Source organism: Orcinus orca, chromosome 13, assembly GCF_937001465.1.
Source record: "Orcinus orca chromosome 13, mOrcOrc1.1, whole genome shotgun sequence".
In the NCBI taxonomy this organism is placed as follows: Eukaryota; Metazoa; Chordata; class Mammalia; order Artiodactyla; family Delphinidae; genus Orcinus; species Orcinus orca.
The window spans coordinates 73388710-73411704 of record NC_064571.1 but is presented as its reverse complement, the minus strand read 5'-3'; the positions used below and the strand labels follow the sequence as shown (position 1 = coordinate 73411704).

At 37.6% G+C, this 22995-nt stretch overlaps 1 protein-coding gene across 3 annotated transcripts in view; it reads right to left on the bottom strand.

Annotated features, from left to right (window-relative positions):
• ATAD2B (ATPase family AAA domain containing 2B) overlaps window positions 1-22995 on the bottom strand; it is a 169841-nt gene that overhangs the window by 120232 nt on the left and 26614 nt on the right. For all 3 annotated transcript variants that reach the window (XM_049696353.1, XM_004268079.3, XM_004268080.3), the window contains exons 2-6: window positions 11751-11902; window positions 5119-5168; window positions 4613-4766; window positions 3127-3229; window positions 1612-1720 (exon numbers count right to left, since the gene is read on the bottom strand). In XM_049696353.1, the coding sequence (XP_049552310.1) occupies window positions 1612-1720; window positions 3127-3229; window positions 4613-4698 (298 nt within the window). In that variant the 5' untranslated portion in view covers window positions 4699-4766; window positions 5119-5168; window positions 11751-11902. The remainder of the gene's footprint in view (window positions 1-1611; window positions 1721-3126; window positions 3230-4612; window positions 4767-5118; window positions 5169-11750; window positions 11903-22995) is intronic.

Here is a 22995-nt window from a genome sequence, read left to right as displayed (position 1 = left end):
TGATTCTTGACTATTCAGGTATTCCACAGATGCAGCGTATATCAAGTTGATTGTGGAGCTTTAATCCGCTGCTTCTGAGGCTGCTGGGAGAGATTTCCCTTTCTCTTCTTTGTTCTCACAGCTCCCAGGGGCTCAGCTTTGGATTTGGCCCCGCCTGTGCGTGTAGGTCGCCGGAGGGCGTCCGAGAACTAATATTTTTAAGAAAGGCATTTTCTTTTACATCTGTCGTTTTTTTAATTAATTAATTAATTTAATTTGGGCTGCGTTGGGTCTTCGTTGCTGCACGCGGGCTTTCTCTAGTTGCAGTGAGCGGGGGCTACTCTGGAGCATGGGCTCCAGGAGCGCGGGCCTCAGTAGTTGTGGCGCACGGGCTTAGTTGCTCCACGGCATGTGGGATCCTCCCGGGCCAGGCCTCGAACCTGTGTCCCCTGCATTGGCAGGCGGATTCCCAACCACTGCGCCACCAGGGAAGCCCCTAAATGTTTATTATTAAGTTATAGAGAAAATCAGTAAATACAGTATTACTTAACTAAATAACACTATAAATCACTTGCACCCAAATAAGTTTCCTTAAACCTTCAAAAAAATTACTTTTTGAAAAAAAACCTTGCATTATTTATTATGGGAAGAAATTCTATACATGGCAAATCTACTCTGGGAAATCTACAAAGATGTTCAGTTAAAGATAAGGCAAAAATCACATTATAAATCTGTCTCACCTATACTGATTTTCTCCAAAGGAAGCAATATAGAGGTTCTAGCTGTAACAACAATAATATATGCTCAATAAAATACCTTCATGAGAAATATCACCTCTTCAAAACTTGCTAATAATATATTAATTACAGAATTTGAGAAATAAACCCATTCTTCTCCATCTAAGCTACACAAATAGTGGAACTAATAAGGTTCCCTGGTGAAATACAACTACCTTGCATTTACAGTACACCAAATCTTCTGAAAATCCATTTTAATAAAGAAGGTTAACACCTACAGAATTAAATCCTATGGATGCACTGGTCATCAATTTATAATCCTTGGGGCAAACGTGCTTTCATCTGTTCCCAGCTCCAGCCCGACAACTCCAGTCAGGATTCATCAATTCAAAACCCAGACAGGCCTCAGAAAAGAGCAGGACAACTCCCTCCACTAGTTCTGGCTGTCTCTCTTTACTGTACCATTTACTACTCCTCTGTCCATAACTAAATTTGAGACCCAAATAATCCGAGATTTAGAGGCTATGGATAGAAGGTGGCTATGGACAGAGACTTTCAGTTAGAACGTACCTAAATACAAAAGAGGCCTCACCTAACACGCAAATCAGCCCATGGCAAATGCTACACCAGATTAGGTCACTTAAGGACTACCAATAGCTACTAATAAGATATATTACATAACAATGCATAGTGTACAGCAAAGGCATTTTTCCAAATGAAGAAAATGAATACTCAGAAATGCCAATGGAATAAAAATTATTCCAAATTATGTAACATAGACCTCTAAAGCCAAAAATCACCCATCCAGCAATATTACACATATATTACTTGTACATATTTTCTTCGCTCCCACCTGAACTTTATAGTACTTATTTCATAAGGTGCTTTCACAAACCTTCTTCTTCACCCTCAGTAGAGACTTCATGATGATTTTGTATCCCATAACTATTTCTTCTCAGTGACTTTCTTCGCCTTTTCACTCTTGAATACATATCCATGTTTTCCTTTTAAAGAGAGAAATCTGTCAAATATTAACATGAATTTTATTCCCAGCTATAAATATCATTAACCCAATGGGACATGCCCCTTCAATAAAATTTACTGAGGACCTATTTGCAAGGCAAAGATTCATGAAAATGGACCTTACTGAATTCAATACATGTAAGAAACAAGAGGAAAAACAAATAAAACTTATAAAATATTTGAAAATGTAAAACTACAATGCCATGGACATACTTTCTCCCTTAAGCAAATTACAGCCTAGTAGGATAAAACAAGTCAAGTCACAGGTAACTATAAAAGAAAGTAGAGGGCTTCCCTGGTGGCGCAGCGGTTAAGAATCCGCCTGCCAATGCAGGAGACACGGGTTCGAGCCCTGGTCCAGGAAGATCCCACGTGCCACAGAGCAGCCAAGCCTGTGCACCACAACTATTGAGCCTGAGCTCTAGACCCCACGAGCCACGACTGCTGAGCCCACATGCCTAGAGCCCATGCTCCACAACAAGAGAAGCCACCACAATGAGAAGCCTGCGCGCCGCAACAAAGACTCAACGCAGCTGAAAATAAATAAATAAATAAAATTTATAAAAAGTAATAATAAAATAAAATAAACTAGAACAAGTTTAATGCCATAAAGAAAGGTACAGGGGCGTTCCCTGGTGGCCTAGTGGTTAGGATTCTGGGCTTTCACTGCTGTGCCCAGGGTTCAATCCCTGGTCAGGGAACTGAGATCCCACAAGCAAAAGGTACAGAAGAGTCTAGAATTCAAAAAGATTAATCCGCCCCTGCCGGCCGTGTTTGGGGGAGGAGGGGAGGAAGCATCTGAAAAGAGCCTTGAAACAAAGGTAGAACTGCATCAGGCCTTAACCAGAAGTATTAACAGGAATAAAAGATAGGAGAATAAGAATGATTCATTTATATTTGGGCAATGGTATGTGAGAAGATAAAGTTGAAACCAGATTATGAAGGTCAAGGTGATTTTAATTAATTCAGTACACATTATAAAACCATTAAAGGGACTTCCTTGTTGGTCCAGTGGTTAGGACTCTGCCCTCCCAATGCAGAGGGCACGGGTTCAATCCCTGGTGGGGAACTAAGATCCCACGTGCCGCACAGTGCCGAAAAAAAAAGAAAAAAGACCGTTAAAGGTTCCGATGAGAAAAGTGACAGAATCAGAGGTGGACTTTAAGATGACCCTCTGCAGAAGTGTAGAGGGTCTTTTGGGGAAGGTTGTGGCAAGGGGGGTAAGGATAAAAGAAGAAAGAAAAGAATAAAATCCCAGATTAAACTGGAAACAAAGAAGGAACAATTCTGTTAATTCAAGAAAATCCAAATGTTGCTCTCTCTCTCTCTCAATTCCTCAGTCCAAATAAAAAATACGTGCAAAGGTTGTTAAAGTTAATATACTCACAAATTCTGTATCTGTCCACATTCGAAGCCGTTCTACTTCTCCTGATCGACGATTCCTTCTAATGTTTATATTGTCCATTTCCTGTAGTACAGCTTCAGCAGTACTACAATTATATAATAAAACTAGGGTTTAGACAACCATGGAATCAAACACTGTGTCATACATGTAAAAGAGCTCTTCGTCAACGCATAATTAAATCCTGATATGTAACTGTACCTAACATCCCAATTAATATCTGTTTCTGAACTGGCATCCACCAGAAGATAATGCCCCCAAAACAGATGGAAACAGGGAATTCTCTGGTGGTCCAGTGGGTATGACTCAGCACTTTCACTGCTGGGGCCCAGGTTCAAACCCTGGATGGGGAACTAAGATCCCATAAGCCATGCAGCACAGCCAAAAAAAAAAAAAAGATGGAATCAGAACATCTTCTACCTTAATATAACTTACAAATATAAGACCTTTGTTTGTAAGTCTCCAAATATTTAAATTCATAATGCTACTACAAATAACTGACTACCAGACCTAAGGCACTGAAAAAAAAAAAAAATTCAAATCTTTTTACTTGAAGATGGTGTTAAAAATTGTATAGAAAAAAGGATTTGTAAAAAGTTTAAAGCTAATATAAGGTTAACTGAATAGATACTTTTAGAAATTAGAGGACATTGACATCCACAAAATATATGGTAACATTGGCACATTTGTTAAAAATTGGTGTTAAAAATTGTATAGAAAAAAGGATTTGTAAAAAGTTTAAAGCTAATATAAGGTTAACTGAATAGATACTTTTAGAAATTAGAGGACACTGACATCCACAAAATATATGGTAACATTGGCACATTTTATGTTTTAAACACACACATAGCCCAGATACTGATCTAAGTACTTAACAAATAATAACTAATTCTGACACTACCACTATAGAATAGAATATAATTTCTTCTCATTTCAAATAGCAATTACACTGACCTCACTTCTCCAGGCTACTGCAGTGATTAAGGAGGATGATTTATTAGCTGAGAAGAATAAAGTTTCATTGCATGTAGACACTGAAGAGTCAGCTAGGCTACATCCAACATGTGCAGTCTCAAAAGACTTTCAATTCAGAATCTTGACTAAGTAAAACTATGCCTACTATATATCAATAATGAAACTTAATGCTGCTTGAAAATTGTCAAAAACACAAATGTTAAATGAGCAAATATTAAAGGACTATAGTAGTGAAGTCAAAATAAAATTACTTTTTATATTATCTATGCACAAGTGCTTTAAAAAGTATGAGAAAAAATGAGCTATCACATAAATTGTATTAAATGTAATAAAGTAACCAGAAACTGACAATCATTGCTAGCCATGGTTAATTCAAATTAAGTTTTTAAATAATTGTATTGATTGCTAAGTCAGTGCTTAAGTTACTTTTTAAAACATAACTGGCTTAAAAAAATCAACAGTTACATGAAACTGCTGGCTGCAAAAGCATTCATACCTATTTACTAGTTGATCAAATAACAAACTCTGGTTCACGCTTTCAAATCTGTTTTTCCTGGAACGACAACTTTTTCTGACTTCCATGTCACCGTTTATACAAGAAAGGTCCCCATCTCCCTTCTTTTCGCCTCGAAGGGGATGGCTTCGAAGGGCTACAAGAAGAGAGAAATTGCCATTTCAAAGTATAGAGTATAAAAAGAAAGAAAAAAAATCAAAAATTACTTTTAAAAGACTATAAAAAGCTTATATAACCTCTTAAATGGCTTTAATATCCAAAATCTAAAATTTCTATAACTGTTTACAATCTGCTATAATAATTTAAATTATTTCAGTTGTACTGATTTCTCAGTGTTTAACAATTACATATTTACCATGACTGAAATCCAGTCACTTCCAACAGTATACTTAGCATACTAGTAAATTACGCTATTTTACCCCACTTTAATACTCTTAACAACATTATAAGAATTTCAATACTAACCAGTTTCATAACAGAATACTCACATAAGCTACTATGTCCGTTTGGTAATGTAGCACCAGGCTGAGAAGTTAACCTAGAACACAATTATATTTAATACGCAAACACATCAACATTCATTTAAAGAAGCAAGAAATGCAAATACTGGTGGAATCATTTTAATCTTTAAAATGTCAGTAATGTAATATTACTTTTTTAAGAGTAAAGACATTTTTTTACCCTAAGACTGATAATATACCAATTAATAAAATATACTAGCTAAGAGTCGTTTCATTACTTCAAGAAAAGTTTTAATAACAGATTACAAACTGAACTGTCTTCAACTCTATAAATTAAAATCCAATGAAAAGGCTTAAGCTTAATATGTATCATAAAGTCAGCTGACGCCATAAGTAACAATGGTCACAGACATTTACTATTGGTTTTTGTTGACAACATAAAATTCAAACAATGACAAAGTTATTCAAATGATAAACTGTAAGACGAAAAAAGTATTGGCACACCAACACCACTTAATAATTTCCTCAAAGTATTATATTACACATTCTAAACTAATAAATGAAAATTTAGCTAATTTCTCAAAATCTATTGCACAACTCTCCCTTTTGGTGGAGGAACAGAAATGTTAAGTCACTAGAAAGATACTTAAAGGGTCATTAAAACATGAAGACTTATGAAAAAAGTCACAGTACGCCTTACTATAATTAGAAATTCAAAACCAAAAGCTAAATTGTTACATAGTAAAAGAGCTATCAATTTAAACTTACTAGAGTATTTTTTGAAATATCCAACAATTATCATTTTCAAAGAGTAAAAAAGGGGGGAGAGAGGACATTCAAAAAACAGTACATATGACTGTCATCTGCTTATCTATGTGGTTTGCACAACATTTTTTAACTAAAATATTCTAACATTTTTGGTTATTCCAGCATTCTTCATGTAAAATTATAAATGTTATAAATATTAATTATAAATGTCCCTGTCTAATAAAGGTCACAGATAGGATGACTAAAGGTATGAACAAAAACTATTCTGTGCCTTCAGACTATCAAAAACACAAAATAAAAGACTCCACCTCGGGCTTCCCTGGTGGCGCAATGGTTGATAGTCCGCCTGCCAATGCAGGGGATACGGGTTCATGCCCCAGTCCAGGAAGATCCCACATGCCACGGAGCGGCTGGGCCCGTGAGCCGTGGCCGCTGAGCCTGCGCGTCCGGAGCCTGTGCTCCGCAACGGGAGAGGCCACAGCAGTGAGAGGCCCATGTACCACAAAAAATAAATAAACTCCATCCCTCCTTTCCCCATAAAAACAACATAACCATCTTGTTCTAATATACTACCTCTTAGAAAGTATTTCATTTTTAGCACCTTTATATACAAATACGCAATCCTCCTGGTATATGAGTTTGACTCTAAAGTAATAGAATTGATGTGTTAACAGGTCATTCCTTAGAAGATTATACATGTGGAATTCCCTAGAATCACTCTTAAAATCCACTTAAAACCACATAGAAAAATAATAAATGTAGTTTGGCTTTGGACCCAATATAACATTAACTCAGTTTAATCACTTAATTCACAAGTCTTGGCTCCATATGAATTTTAGCTGTATGTAAGACTAAATGGTTGGAATTTTACACACTTAAATTATTCAAAAGAGTTCGTGCCCCGGTCCGCGAAGATCCCACATGCCGCAGAGCGGCTGGGCCCGTGAGCCATGGCCACTGAGCCTGCGCGTCCGGAGCCTGTGCTCCGCAACGGGAGAGGCCACAACAGTGAGAGGCTCGTGTACCGCAAAAAAAATAAAAAAAAGAAGACAGTGCTTAATTGGCTTTTATTTCATTGCTAATGAAAGATCTATTTTAAGGTGGGGGGAGAAAAAAACTTGTTCTTCAATCAATCCAATTACCAATTATAGTTTATTGTCATCATTTTACAATTATCATTTCTCTTTATAAAAAGGAGAAAAAGAAGGAGATAGAATATGAAATACTTGGGTATAAAAATAGAGAATATTGGGATTTTAAGGGTTGGTCTGCCTATACAATAATAAAGGTGCCTAAAAAGTCTCTTAAATCAAGGTTGCCAAAAATTAATCACTTAAAATGTAACCAGGTGGGTTCACTGCTTAAATTAATCCTCTAATAAATCCTTTATGATTATGAAGTCTCTTTTATTTTTAAAAGAGGCTGCGACAAAAATAAACTCAAAATGGATTAAAGGCCTAAATGTAAGTCCAGACACTATAAAACTCTTAGAGGAAAATACAGGCAGAACACTCTGTGACATAAATCACAGCAAGATCCTTTTTGACCCACCTCCTAGAGAAATGGAAATAAAAACAAATTAATAAACAAATGAGACCTAATGAAACGTCAAAACTTTTGCACAGCAAAGGAAACCATAAACAAGATGAAAAGACAACCCTCAGAATGGGAGAAAATATTTGTAAACAAATCAACAGACAAAGGATTAATCTCCAAAATATACAAGCAGCTCATGCAACTCAATATCAAAAAAACCAAACAACCCAATCCAAAAATGGGCAGAAGACCTAAACAGACATTTCTCCAAAGAAGGTATACAGTTTGCCAACAAACACATGAAAGAATGCTCAACATCATTAATCATTAGAGAAATGCAAATCAAAACTACAATGATCACCTCACACCAGTCAGAATGGCCATCAACTAAAAATCTACAAACAATAAATGCTGGAGAGGGTGTGGAGAAAAGGGAATCCTCTTGCATGTAAATGATACAGCCACTATGGAGAACGGTATGGAAGTTCCTTAAAAAACTAAAAATAGAACTACCATATGACCCAGCAATCCCACTACTGGGCATACCCTGAGAAAACCATAATTCATAAAGAGCCATGTACCACAATGTTCATTGCAGCTCTATTTACAGTAGCCAGGACATGGAAGCAACCTAAGTGTCCAACAACAGATGAATGGACAAAGAAGATGTGGCACATACATACAATGGAATATTACTCAGCTATAAAAAGAAATGAAACTGAGTTATTTGTAGTGAGGTGGATGGACCTAGAGACTGTCATACAGAGTGAAGTTAAGTCAGAGAGAGAAAAAAAAATACCATATGCTAACACATATATATGGAATCTAAAAAAAAAAAAGGTCATGAAGAACCTAGGGACAGGACGGAAATAAAAGCGCAGACCTACTAAGATAATGGACTTGAGGACAGGGGGAAGGGGAAGGGTAAGCTGGGACAAACAGAGAGTGGCATGGACATATATACACTACCAAATGTAAAATCGATAGCTAGTGGGAAGCAGCCGCATAGCGCACAGACAGATCAGCTTGGTGCTCTGTGACCACCTAGAGGGGTGGGATAGGGAGGGTGGGAGGGAGGGAGATGCAAGAGGGAGGAGACATGGGGATATATGTATATGTATAGCTGATTCACTTTGTTATAAAGCAGAAAGTAACACACCACTGTAAAGCAATTATACTCCAATAAAGATGTTAAAACAAGGGGGGGTAGGGGGTGTGGGTGCGGGATATTTCCCTATATCTCTGTATCCTAAATTTTTTAAATGGAGACAGTATCACTCTGCATTAGATAATTATTACATTAAAAGTTTCTAGGGCTTCCCTGGGGGTGCAGTGGTTGAGAGTCCGCCTGCCGATGCAGGGGACACGGGTTCGTGCCCCAGTCCGGGAAGATCCCACATGCCACGGAGCAGCTAGGCCCGTGAGCCATGGCCACTAAGCCTGCACGTCCGGAGCCTGTGCTCTGCAACGGGAGAGGCCACAACAGTAAAAGGCCCACATACCGCAAAAAAAAAAAAAAAAAAAAGTTTCTACACCTTTAATTATGTGAAGCACACTGCAAATGCAATATCAGACTCAAAAATCATTACTTATTCTCCCTTTCCCACATAAACCCAAGGCATTCAATGATTTATGAGAATTTTAAACCTCAATTCAGCAAAATCAATCATTTGAAAAGACTTTAACCACTACCAGCCTTCATTCTAATGAGCCTCAGCAGTGGTGATTACATTTCTGCCTCACCTCACTACTCCCTCATCATCTGACCACAAAACAAAATTTTCGGGACTTCCCTGGCAGCACAGTGGTTAAGAATCCGCCTGCCGATGCAAGGGACACGGGTTCGAGCCCTGGTCCAGGAAGAACCCACATGCCGTGAAGCAACTAAGCCCGTGCACCACAACTACTGAGACCGCACTCCAGAGCCCACAAGCCACAACTACTGAGCTTGCATGCCACAACTACTGAGCCCACGCGCCTAGAGCCCATGCTCCACAACAAGAGAATCCACCACAATGAGAAGCCCACGCACTGCAACGAAGAGTAGCCCCCGGTTGCCGCAACTAGACAAAGCCCACACGCAGCAACGAAGACCAAACGCAGCCAAAAATAAATAATTTTTTTAAAAAAAACATAAATAAATAAGTTATTTCACCAATCAACAGTAGTTTCTTTAAAGAATTTAGTGGTTGTTGGGCTCCCGTGGTGGTGCAGTGATTAAGAATCCAATGCAGGGGACACGGGTTTGAGGCCAGGTCCAGGAAGATCCCACATGCCACGGAGCAACTAAGCCCGTGCGCCACAACTACTGAGCCTGCACTCTAGAGTCTGCAAGCCACAACTACTTAGCCCATGTGCCTAGAGCCTGTGCTCCACAACAAGAGAAGCCACCGCAATGAGAAGCCCGTGCACCGCAATGAAGAGTAGGCCCCGCTCGCTGCAACTAGAGAAAGCCCCGCACGCAGCAACGAAGACCCAACGCCGTAAATAAATAAATAAACTAAATAAATAAATAACTTGTTTTAAAAAAAAGAATATAGTGGTTGTTAACAAAGTTCTTTAGGATTCATTATTTTTCATAGGTAATACTAATTTTTATCTATATTCAATTTTCCTCCAATGAACTGTATTTTAACAAATTATTTTTGTGAAAGAACTTTTGTGAAAGTCATTTTACCTTAGATGCTCTTAAGACTTTAGAGTACCAAAACAAAGGAATTAGGACTCTCAGGTTCATGACATAAAAATTAATACAAGCCTTCAAACAAATCCTGATTTTTGTATTTATACTATCTCAAAATCTAAAATATCTTTAACTACAAGTTTCCCTAAAATTCGATTATGTTGAATCTGATAGGTCAAATGGCATTTTCTTTTCAGGTCATCTGAAACACTAAGAGTCTAATTCTAACAGTGTAGCACTTAATCACATCCCTTGATGAAAGTTTAACTCAAAAAACTTTTAAAATTGTGTGAACTGCTAAACATTATTCTCCTGCCAAAAAAAAAAAAAAACAGTAAATTTTATTAGTATTCATTATTTCTTAAGCTTTTTATTCAAAATGTACTTAGTATTTTTTAAAGGAATATCAAACTCTAAGGTACCTAAATGGAAGCAAAACTCTCTCCCCTCAAAAGAATTTTAAGCCTTTTTACATGAAAGACATGATCAAGATTAATTTACATAAAAGATTTGAGTGGATAAGATGTGGGAAATCTACGGTATCAGAGACTTACACCTGAATTAAACTGTTAAAATTATCTTACAATTAAAGGTCAAACTTTTAACACTACAAGAACACTTTTTAGAGCATTTACTAGAAAAAGAAGCTTGATTCACTCATTTAATAAATACAGGATACAGATTACAACAGATAGATCAAGTGTAGAAGTGTAATTAAAGGGCTGTACTTATTTTAAGTAACATCATTATAGTTATCTGGATCTGTTTCATCTCACAGATGAAGGAGTATGGTAAAGTTAACAAAAAAAAAAATCAATAGACTGATTCACATAATCTACTTAACTCCCAGACAATGCAAAATTTAAATTTTTAAATACATATTAAAATAGGTAAAGACTCTTTAGAGACTAGTAAATGTACAATGCCTGTCAAAATCTATATAACTGCAAGGATTATTTTCATTAAAGCCTAAGAGTATCCCGAATTTACCTACACACATAAAATCAAAATATTGTCAAAAGGGAATTCCCTTTTACTTCTGGTTTGCAGTTGGCACATCATCAGCACTTCTACATCAAACACTGGAAAAAAGAGAAGCTAAAGACTCTAAGCTCAAAATTTAAATCTTTTCTGAGTGTGCATACACCTATCCTATCTACATTAAATTAGTACCACTTACTTTGGTTAAGTGAGTAAAATTGTTTTCTAATACATATCAAAACAGACACAAAGCAAATTTAAGTTGAAAACAACCAGATAGATGAAAAGATTTCTTTAAAAATTAATTTAGATTTTATTACATTTTAGTATACCAATTCAAGTGGAATACTTAATTTTAGGAAGGGGAGATTTTATCTTATTTTCAAGTAAAAAATATAATTTTAACCATATGTTTTTACTTAAATTTTCAGGACTATAAACACGTATGCACATTCAAGACCTATCAAAATTCTTATTGTTTTAGTAATATTAGTTTCTATTACATACTACATATATTTTTGGCATATTTAGAGAAAATAAAATTACATACAGAAATTATAAAATAAGCTTAATACAATTTATAAGTATTTCTAGCCAGGTAGCTTTACAATTTAAGAAAATTAGCAATTATCAGCCCTGAATCACGTCAAATAATTCATGAAAAAACAATGGAGGAGTTCTCCATTCTCACCTGGCCTGTCCAGTTGATATGTTCCATTCCTCTCGCTGACCAGTACTTCGTGATTTTGATTTGTCTTTGCAAACAGAATCAGGTTGTTTCAAAGTGCGTTTGGCTGGAGGAGACACATGGCTATCACTTAAACTACCATCGACTTCAGCTTTCTGAAAGACAAAGTTTAAAATGTATTTATTATCCTATTAAAATTCACAGAATTCTTAAATTCTTGGATAAAGTACAGTGCTTATTCAACCAATAAACATTTACTGAAGGAATCTCTCTACAAGTGTAGCAAAATGTAATAATCTATAAATACAGAAACAAAAAAGTTAGAAAGATAAATTTATCCTCAGAAAAGTATGTTTAGTTTGTTTTTATTTTAAAATAGTTTCAAGCCTACAGAATATGTGTAGATACAACTTTTTATGACATGATTCATCATTCCTCTCCTAAATACTCCAGTGTGTAACTCCCAAAATTAGAACACTCTGCTATATTAGCATCATTCAACCCTCCCAATTAGGAAATCATCATTGATATAACACAGAGCCAGTCCACAGACACATTCAAATTTTATCAAATGTCCCAAAAAGGTCTCTCTTTCCTTTCTGGTTCAGGATCCTAACCAGGAACATATACTGTATGTACTTATCAGATCTCCTCGGTCTCCTTCTATCTGGAACAATCCTTTAGTCTTTCCCCATTTTCATGCCCTTGACTGTAAAGAATATAGGCTTTTTATTTTCCAGGATGACTATCAGTCTGGGTCAGTCAAAGGTGGTTCCTGCTTGGCTCCTCATCCCCTTTGTGATGTGGGCATCTACCTGATGTTCCTCATAACCCAAGTCAGGCCATAACATTCATAGAAAGAATATACAGACATGATATTATGCATACTATACCTACCCATCATTAGGTATAACCTTGATCACCTAGTCAAGTTGGTGTCTGCCAGGTTTCTCCACCGTAAAGTCACTATTTTTCCCTTTGTATTTGATTAGTTTATGTGAAATCATTCTGATAATTCACCAATATCCTGTTCCTCAACAAACCTCCACCCACTAGCCACAGCATTCATTGACTACTCTTGCCTTTATCCAATACCATCATGGTGGTAATTATCTAATCGTATCACTCCTATATGTTTTAGTTGGCATCCTACTTTAAAGAATTTTCTTGGGATTTCCCTGGTGGTCCAGTGGTTAAGAATCTGTCTTGCAATGCAGGGGACACCGGTTCAATCCCTGGTCAGGGAACTAGGATCCCACAGGCCACGGGGCAACGAAGTCCTCGCACTCTGAAGCCCACGCACCACAACTAATGAGCCCGTGTGCCACAACTAGAGAGAAGCCTGCACACCGCAACAAAAGATCCTGAGTGCCACAACTAAGACCCGACGCAACCAAAAAATAAATAAAAAGAATTTTCCCTCCCCAACCCTCCTTACTCAATTCAGTCACTCATTTATTTGTATCAGTATGGATTCATGGATTCTTACTTTATTCTGTGGGTTTTAATCCATTACTCTATTTCTTTGCTCAAATTATACAAGATTTGGCCATCAGGAGCCCTCTCAAAGTGGTTCCAATATTCTTTTGACATGTCCCCATCATTTTGAGTACTTCCTTACTTTCTGGCACAAAAGAAATCTGTAGGCTCATCTAGTACTCTCCCTTCCTGACCCTAGAAATTAAGCTCAGGTTCCTTTCAGTCAAGGATAGTATTCAGAAATCAAGATCTGGGCACTAGGTGTGCTCAATGTTACTGGAGTTTCACTGCTATTGAGTCCTCTCAGCAGAGAAAGCTAGGAAATATATTAATTTATATTGATACATAGAAATATAGACATCTATACCTATTTCTTTATCTGTGCATAAATAATAATTGAAAAAATGTGTGTACACCAATGCGTTCAACTAATTCCATACCTTAAGTTTCTTTCTAGACTTGCCCTTTTTATGTTTGTTTGTAAGTCCTTTCCAATGAGAAACACGGCTTCCATTATCTTCAAATACATTTATTCATTTGCTCTTTCAATTAATTAATTTGTTTAATGTAACCAATCTCTCAACCCGAGACCTCCATCCAACACGCTTCCGCTAATCCCTCCCTAGCTTCATGTCTTCAAACTAGGGGAGTCACTGTCTCTGAGGAGAAGCTTTCCTCTTCGCCACCCAATTCCTTGGATGCTGGATAGGTGGGGAAGAGAGTGGAGGAAAGGGTTCCCTTTTCTTTAGAGAAGATTTAATTCATATGCTAATACTTTATCACTTAAGATTATCGATCAGTATTTCAAAAGCATGTATGATCATTTTCAATATACTACCATTTAAACATTTTTGAGTTATTTCCCTTTATGCTACAGATTTCTTTTAAGAAAAATATATAGGGACTTCCCTGGTGGCGCAGTGGTTAAGAATCCGCCTGCCAATGCAAGGGACACAGGTTCGAGCCCTGGTCCGGGAAGATCCCACATGCTGCGGAGCAACTAAGCCCGTATGCCACAACTACTGAGCCTGCGCTCTAGAGCCCACGAGCCACAACTGAGCCCACGTGCCTAGAGCCCGGGCTGCACAACAAGAGAAGCCATCGCAACAAGAAGCCTGCGCACCACAACAAAGAGCAGCCCCCTCTCGCCGCAACTAGAGAAAGCCCACGTGCAGCAACGAAGACCCAATGCAGCCAAAAATAAATAAATTTATTTTAAAAAAAGAAAAAATATAAAAGCTATCCATTTCATAAATGTCATTTCTGTATCATATGTTCCCAAAGCAACACAACTACATTACACAAATAGTCAAAATGTAGCCACTCGCAAACATGAGAAATACTTGCAATATACGTTTAAAGGTATCCAAGTATAACCTATAGAATTAATATCCACTTACTAAAATGTTTTTCACAAAAAGACCAATTTTTTATTTTGTGCTGTAATACAATTTACCATGAACTAGTTTTAAAGCCACAAGACCACGTTTCGTACTAAACGGCACAAAGGAAAAAACAATTAGAAATTCAAACATCAAACTGTCTATAAGTAAGGATAATAAACATGTTAGTTGTGTAACATACACCTCCACTTATTAGTTTAAGTTCCCCAGAAAAACTGGTTAGCTACTTCCAAACCATCCCACGTAGAGGTGGGAAAAACCATTTAAGATGCAATTCAATCATGTAATAGTATTTAACAGTAAACATGCTTAATGTACTTAAGAAATGGATGTTTCTTTTTTTTTTACTTTATTTATTTATTTTTTAGCTGTGTTGGGTCTCAGTTGTGGTGCACGGGCTCTTCGTTTGAGGCATGCGGGCTTCTCTCTAGTTGTGGTGTGCGGGCTCCAGAGCACGTGGGCTCGGTAGTTGCAGCACACGGGCTTAGTTGCCCCATGGCATGTGGGATCTTAGCTCCCCGACCAGGGATCGAACCTGCGTCCCCTGCATTGGAAGGCAGATTCTTAACCACTGGACCACCAGGGGTCCACAGAACCCACAGAAATGGGCTTTTTAAAATTGTATTATTTCACTTCCTCAGGCCCTTGCCTTCTCCAACCCCACCCTTAACAGAGTAAATAGAGAAGCTCAGACATAAGTTAACTAACTCTAGCCCAAGGTCATATAGCTAACAAATGACTGACAGAACTTGAGAAAAAAAAAACCCCTAGAATTTAGGTCCTTCCATTCCTAATATTGTTCTCTGTCTACTACCTCAGACACTCCGCCCTAGAATATTTAGAAAATACCAAGTTTAAAGTGTGCCTCAAAGGTCATCTTACTCAACTACTGATCCAAGACTTGATCAGCCTCTACATTTGTCACTTCAAATGTGCTCCACCCATGACCCATCCAATCAGAAACCATTTTTGACAAGATTCCCCAGATAATTCTTATATACGTTAGTTCGAAAAGCATTACTATATAACATATTCAACAAATAAGTCACTGAGGAAGCACTGTCATATGTTCTAAGCTAAGACATATTTGTGAATAAAGAAACTGATACCTGTAAACTACTTTACCAATTTAGATAGTCCAGGCCAGCATTACTCCTAATCAAACCTCACCACTCATCCTTCAAGACCCATCTGTTCCTCAAAATCTTACCTGAAGAATCTAACCTAAAGTGACCTTTTTCCCTCTTCTAGCTGCAACTCTACATTTTGGCACTTAATTATATTCAATTTAGCATTATATATTTACTTTTTTTTTTTTTTTTTTGCGGTACGCAGGCCTCTCACTGTTGTGGCCTCTCCCGTTGTGGAGCACAGGCTCTGGACGCGCAGGCTCAGCGGCCATGGCTCACGGGCCCAGCCGCTCCGCGGCATGTGGGATCTTCCCGGACCAGGGCATGAACCCGCGTCCCCTGCATCGGCAGGCGGACTCTCAACCACTGCGCCACCAGGCAAGCTCCTTATTTACCATCTTTAAAGTGTCACATCCAAGTCTTGACATTCAAACAAGATTTTAAGTTCTTTAATTATTAAAAATAGCAAGATTTTAAGTTCTTTAATTATAAAAAATAACCTACTTCTTTTTAATTCCACAATACCAAGAAAAAAAAAAGGCAAGACTTTCCCAAGTTTGTTCTGTAAATTAATAGAAATTATTAGGAGAAACAAAGGAAGGCTCATGGACAAATAAATTTGAGAAACAATGAGGTCCAAGGTTTTTTGCTTCAGGACTTGTAATAGTCTTTAATATGTTAATATGCAGGGATTTCCCTGGCAGTCCAGTGGTTAAGACTCCAGGCTTCCAATGCAAGGGGCTTGAGTTCAATCCCTGGTCAGGGAACTAAGACCCCACATGCCGCGAGGTGCCGCCAAAAAAAAAAAAAGTTAACATGCAGTATAGCTCTAAGTATGGAAGACAGTATATAACATTTCACAAGCTTATTTGATCAAGCTCTTTTTTCATGGAGCATCTGTAGGTACTGAAGTTTCACAAACACACTCTGAGAATAAGTACTATGTACTTATTAAATTAAAGACAAAATAGTAAAATATTTGAAGTCCAGCCATTTTTTTAAATAATGTGAGTTATTATATAACTCTTTGAATATTGATTTAAATGAGTTTGTGTTTATTTATTACTCATTCTCTCATGTTCTACTGGCTTTTTACAGTTGCATTCAGGAGTGTCTCTCAAAGTGTTGTCCACATACTACCTGAATCATAAAGCACCTGACTTCTCATTAAACAAACATAACCTGCTAAACTAGAGTTCTGGAGGTGGGATATTTTAAATGAGGGCCTCTGAATGATTCTTAGTACACGAAAGTCTGAGGACCTCTGGCATATAAAACAGTTCAAGTATAATATGACACACATCATCCTAACTGCTGCACTACACTACTGTACCACTCTTACAATGAAAGGGTTTCAGTCGTGACTTGGCTCAGTGACAGAGACCTCAGAATAAATAGCATTACAAAAGATTCCTTCCCTCCAAAGAAATACAGGGATTTAAATAAAGCAAATAACCAAAATGTAAATACTACAAAATAATTACTTCAACACCATTTAATTAACTTCAAGCTTTGGGAAAGTTTTTACCTACAAACCTGATACTAACAGTTCACCTTTAATAGGATGATCATAATGCTCAACTTTAACTTCTTCAAAGCATTTTACTAGTTAATTATAACCTAACCCTTTGAGGGAAGGCGTTGCCAGTTTCAGGACAAAAATATTTAAGAGAGATTATGCAACCTACCCAGAGTCATTTAGCAATATGTGTCAGAGTGATTACAATCCACGAGCAGGAAAGGCATCTCAAACTAAGGGAATAATTTCATTTAACAAACATTTGTTAAGGACCTACTGGGTACATAAGACATGGGGGTTGGGGGAGAGATGGTAAAAAAAAGAGTAAAACCTACTTACAACCCAAAACACAATCTGTTGAGTTCACAGTCACAGTAATGATATACGGCATATTATACTAAGCACTATAATAGAAATACACAATTCTCTGAAAGCAAAAAATGATAACTGCTAACAGAGATGAAGGAAGACATCATAAATCACGTGGACTTTATTTTGTAACAGTAATGTAACATGTAGAATGGTCAGAGGAACATGATTCAAGGATGAGATAACTTCCAAGAGAAGTGTAAGAGTAACAGTGTCAAATACTACAGAAAGTAAAAGTACAATGAAAAGTTAAGTCATCCCCACCTAAGTGACTTTTTCTCTTAAACTCTAACCTTCTAAAATCAGGCAGAAAATTTTTCCAATTTGCAGAAATGATTTTCTCCTTGAGTCTTCAGTTTCTTAAACCATACTCATCAGCTACCACAAATACTGAACACGATTCTACCATAAATCTTGTAAAAATAGGTAAAAGATGTTGAAAATAATAAAACAGAGAAGAATTTATGCTGCCCTGGTTTTCAGGGAAGGCTGCCTGCCCGGATCACAATTTGTCAAAAATCCAGAACCTGTACTTCAATGTAAAGACAAAAAGAATGTACCCAAGTAGAGCATTAAAAAATGAAAAATTCAAGGAAATAAGTGAATTAGCAGACCAATAGATTAATTCAAGTCTTGATGATGGCCTCATACAGAATTGTAAAAGCAGAAAATAAGAAATTGATTACATAAAGCTGAATAACTAAAATATTAGTAATACCAATATTCAAAATAAAGACTGGGCAGGTGTAAAAAGTGGATTTTGTGTTTTAGGAGCTATGGAGGAAGGTGGGGGGACGGGAGGCATATGTTGACGGGAGAAATGTAACAGTGAATTCCAATTTTGAAAATAAGGTTTAGAATTCTAGCCAGAAATCTAGGGAGATGTCTATCAGACTGTCAGAAATGCAGTTCTGAGATAGAGTGATGTGAGGACTAGAGATAGATATGAAATTGTAATAAAAGCGTCACAGGTAATAATATATAGAAAAAAAAACAAGAGGGCAAAAGTCAAAACCTTGGGCTTCCCTGGTGGCGCAGTGGTTGAGAGTCCCCCTGCCGATGCAGGGGACACGGGTTTATGCCCTGGTCCGGGAAGATCCCACATGCCGCTGAGCGGCTGGGCCCGTGAGCCATGGCCGCTGAGCCTGTGCTCCGCAACGGGAGAGGCCACAACAGTGAGAGGCCCGCGTACCGCAAAAAAAAAGACAAAAAAGTCAAAACCTTTAAAAAATGCCTACATTAAAGGGATAGGCAGAAAGGATCTCATATAAACTAAAGAAAAATACAGTGTCTCACTCTAACAGGGGGAGTGGAAGTTGGTTACAAAAAGACTAAACAATGGGGCTTCCCTGGTGGTGCCGTGGTTAAGAATCCACCTGCCAATGCAAGGGACAAGGGTTCAAGCCCTGGTCCGGGAAGACCCCACATTCCACGGAGCAGCTAGGCCTGTGTGCCACAACTACTGAGCCCACATGCCACAACTACTGAAGCCCATGTGCCTTAGAGCCCGTGCTCTGCAACACGGAGAAGCCACCGCAATGAGAAACCCGCACACCGCAAGAAATAGTAGACTCCCGCTCACGGCAACTACAGAAAGCCCACACCCAGCAATGAAGACCCAACACAGCAATGAAGACCCAACACAGCCAAAACACAGCCCGCGTACCACACACACACCAAAAAAAGTAAATAAATTAAATTAATTAATTAAATTTAAAAAACAAAAAGACTAAACAGGATGAAAGCTGATAAACATGTGGATTGGTAATTAGGAGGTCACTGTAACTTCTGATAGGGCAATTTCTGCAAAATGCTGAGGTGGAAATCACTAAGTGAAGAACCCAGTGAGTGGTAAGAATGTAGAGCTGATAAACTACAGGGCTACTCTTATGTGTCAGAATTAAGAAGAATAAGATAATAGGCTTAAAGAGGTTACAAAGTCAAAGAAGGCAGTGAAGGATTTTCTTTTTTTAAAAGAAGACCTGGATTCTTGTAAACAGAAGAAAAGGAACCACAGAAGAGAATAAAATACAATAAAATTTTAAAGAGGGTAATTCCCTGGAGGCCCATGGGTTAGAACTTGGCACTCTCAACGCTGGGTTCGATCCCTGGTTGGGGAACTAAGATCCTACAAGCTACACAGCAAGGCCAAAAAAAAAAAAGAGCAAGATAACTGATGAGAAAAAGATCCTCAAGAGACAAGAAAAAACAGAACAGGAACTGCCAACAGGTTAGATCAGAAAGTATATGGGTGCAATCAATCTTTTCCAATTTCCTTTATAAGACAGCCTTTTTTTCTACCTTTCTTAAAAACAGGTACTCCTGTTTTCATGAGAGTTTAGAAGTTCAGTCAATTTCTTTTTCTTTCATTTGTAAAAAGAATTCACAGAGGCAGCAGTTACCATGACTTCAGGAAACAAAACTCACACTGCTGTTTATTTTCTTAGAGCCAGTACTATTCTACGAAGTCCTAAAACTTCAGGCACACAAAATGTCCTAAAATTTCCTCAAATATCCCAAGAGCAATGGCTTACTAGTTTAATATTTCTAAACAATCATCATGAAAGAATACAGAAAGGGAAAAAAATATATAGAAGTGAGCTGAGGAGTTGTAAAAAGATAAAAATAGCCTATTATAGTTTAAACTGCATTTTTCTTCCTGGAAGATAATTCTTTTACCTGAAAATATTACATTACTTAAAATGACAAAGAGGGACTTCCCCGTGGCGCAGTGGTTAAGAATCCGCCTGGCAATGCAAGGGAAATGGGTTTGAGCCCTGGTCAGGGAAGATCCCACATGCCATGGAGCAGCTAGGGCCCTGTGCCACAACTACTGAGCCCACGTGCCACAACTACTGAAGCCTGTGCGCCCTAGAGCCCATGCTCTGCAACAAGAGAAGCCACCACAATGAGAAGCCTGCGCACCACAACAGAGTAGCCCCCACTCGCCACAACTAGAGAAAGCCCGCGTGCAGCAACGAAGACCCAAAGCAGCCAAAAATAAATAATAAAAAAATTTTTAATGACAAAGAGACAATAGGCATACTGAAAAATGCCACAGACTTAAAAGTTAGACAGAACCAGTCTTATATTGCAGCACTACCACTGTAATTCAAAAACTACTATTTACCTAATAAGATTGTTAGAACCAGGTGAAGAAGTATAAGTAACAAATATTACACCTGCAGCCTGACAGTGGATACAGTCTCAAGTAAGGATACTTGTTTGGCTTTGTGGTATTAACATAATTTCATAAGCTTATTAATTATCTTCAGGGATCCATTCCTTCCACAAACAAAATTTATTAACACCTGTTACTGTGTTAGATACTAAAGATACTTGATGATTAAACACTCTGCCCTTCAAAAAACTTAAATCCTAACTCCTTAAATCGGCCAGTAAAAGGTATATAAAAACTTAACAGTGCTGAGAGTACTGGGGAGAGGAGTGCATACTGATTTAGCCTATTTATAGAACAATTTGGCAAAACCTATAAAAATTTAAAGTACAGTATACCTTTGACTCAGTATTTATTTCCACTTTGCCTAAAAGAGAAAGGTCATTTTATGTGACATTATTTATAATATTAAAAACATGGAGACAACGTAACTGTGTATCAATAGGGAAAAGTTAAAGTGATGGTGTAATGATACAACAAAATGTTAAAAAGCCAGCAAGGACAGATATGAAAGAATGTACATGATACATAGTTAAGTAGAAAAATTAACTATCATAAATAGTATATAAGGTATGATTGTATTTCTGTTAAAAGTATACACATATAGGGAATTCCCTGGCAGTCCAGTGGTTAGGACTCCGTGCTTCCACTGCAGTGGCCAAGGGTTCGATCCGTGGTCGGGGAACTAAGATCCTGAAAGTTAAGTGGTGCAGTCAAAAAAAGATAATAATTATTATTATTGTTATATATGCATACACACACATACACATATAAATAACCCATACATACACGTGCAATGGTCTGGAAAGACGTACGCCAGCTTTAACAGTGATTATCCCTAGGAAGAATGAGCTAGAGGAATTAGGGGAGATGGGGAAGGTCCTTCCTTTTTCTGTGCACTTCCATACTATTTGAAATACTGATTTCATAATTTTTAAATAAAAATATTTTGCCAAGGAGCTGAGGTTAAGAGTCTTGTGTACTCCTTTATCTTCAGTGTCTGGGACATCGAGTCACTCAATAGATATTAAAGAATTAAAGAAAGACACTTCCATTTCCAGTTGAATTGTTGCCTTTAAAATCATATGGTCAAAAAAAAATTAAAATATCATATGGTCTTGGACAACTATCATTTCTCAATTCTCCCACCTAATAAACTTGGAGACTTAAATAGAAGAGTAATAACTAAAAAATGAAAACTAAATTAAATTTTTAAATTAATTTAAAATATTTTCAAAATTTTAACATAGAAGCCACCCCACACCAGTTTCTCTCTTGTTTGCATATCTCAAAGAAGTTTCTCCTACTGTCTCTATATACACATTTTAAATTATTATAATGTGTCACTGATTAAGGAGGTATAGGTCTGCACCAGGGCTTAGTTTTGTGTTTTTGTTTTTTGTTTTTTGCGGTACGCGGGCCTCTCACTGTTGTGGCCTCTCCCGTTACGGAGCACAGGCTCCGGACGCGCAGGCTCAGCGGCCATGGCTCACGGGCCCAGCCGCTCCGCGGCATGTGGGATCTTCCTGGTCCGGGGTACGAACCCGTGTCCCCTGCATCGTCAGGGGGATTCTCAACCACTGCGCCACCAGGGAAGCCCAGTTTTGTTTTTTAAAAGTAGATTCCCTTAACTTGCACAATCAAGTACACAACTGCAACACTCACCCTAAGTATGAGCACTGAAGTATGCGTTAGATAAAGGATGTTACTAAGTCGTAAAGGAAATGAACTTTCATCAAGCAACTTCAAGGCTTTATCCCCTGACAAGTGGGCCACTTGACACACAGGTACCAAATGGTCAACAGAGGTCTGCAACAAGAAGCACCAAGTCTTGTTTACTCAAATAACTGTCAGTAAAGTTCTCCAGCATGCCATCAAAAGTGCTTTAAAAAGTTTGCTTTATTATCAGTTTAGAGACAAAATGTTTCTAGGTGCCAACATCTGAATGAAATGAGTTCCAGAAGGAATGAAAAAGAGAAAGAATAGTTGAAGAAATAATAATAATTTTAGATTACCATTAAGAAATAAATTTACCACAATCAAATAGATGAAAAACCGCAGACTAAAAGATCTAAGATTGCCAAACAAGAGAGTGATGGAAAAACCCACGCCTAAAATACAGGAAAATTTATGAAACATAAGACCAAAAAATTCTACAAAGTTTCAAAAG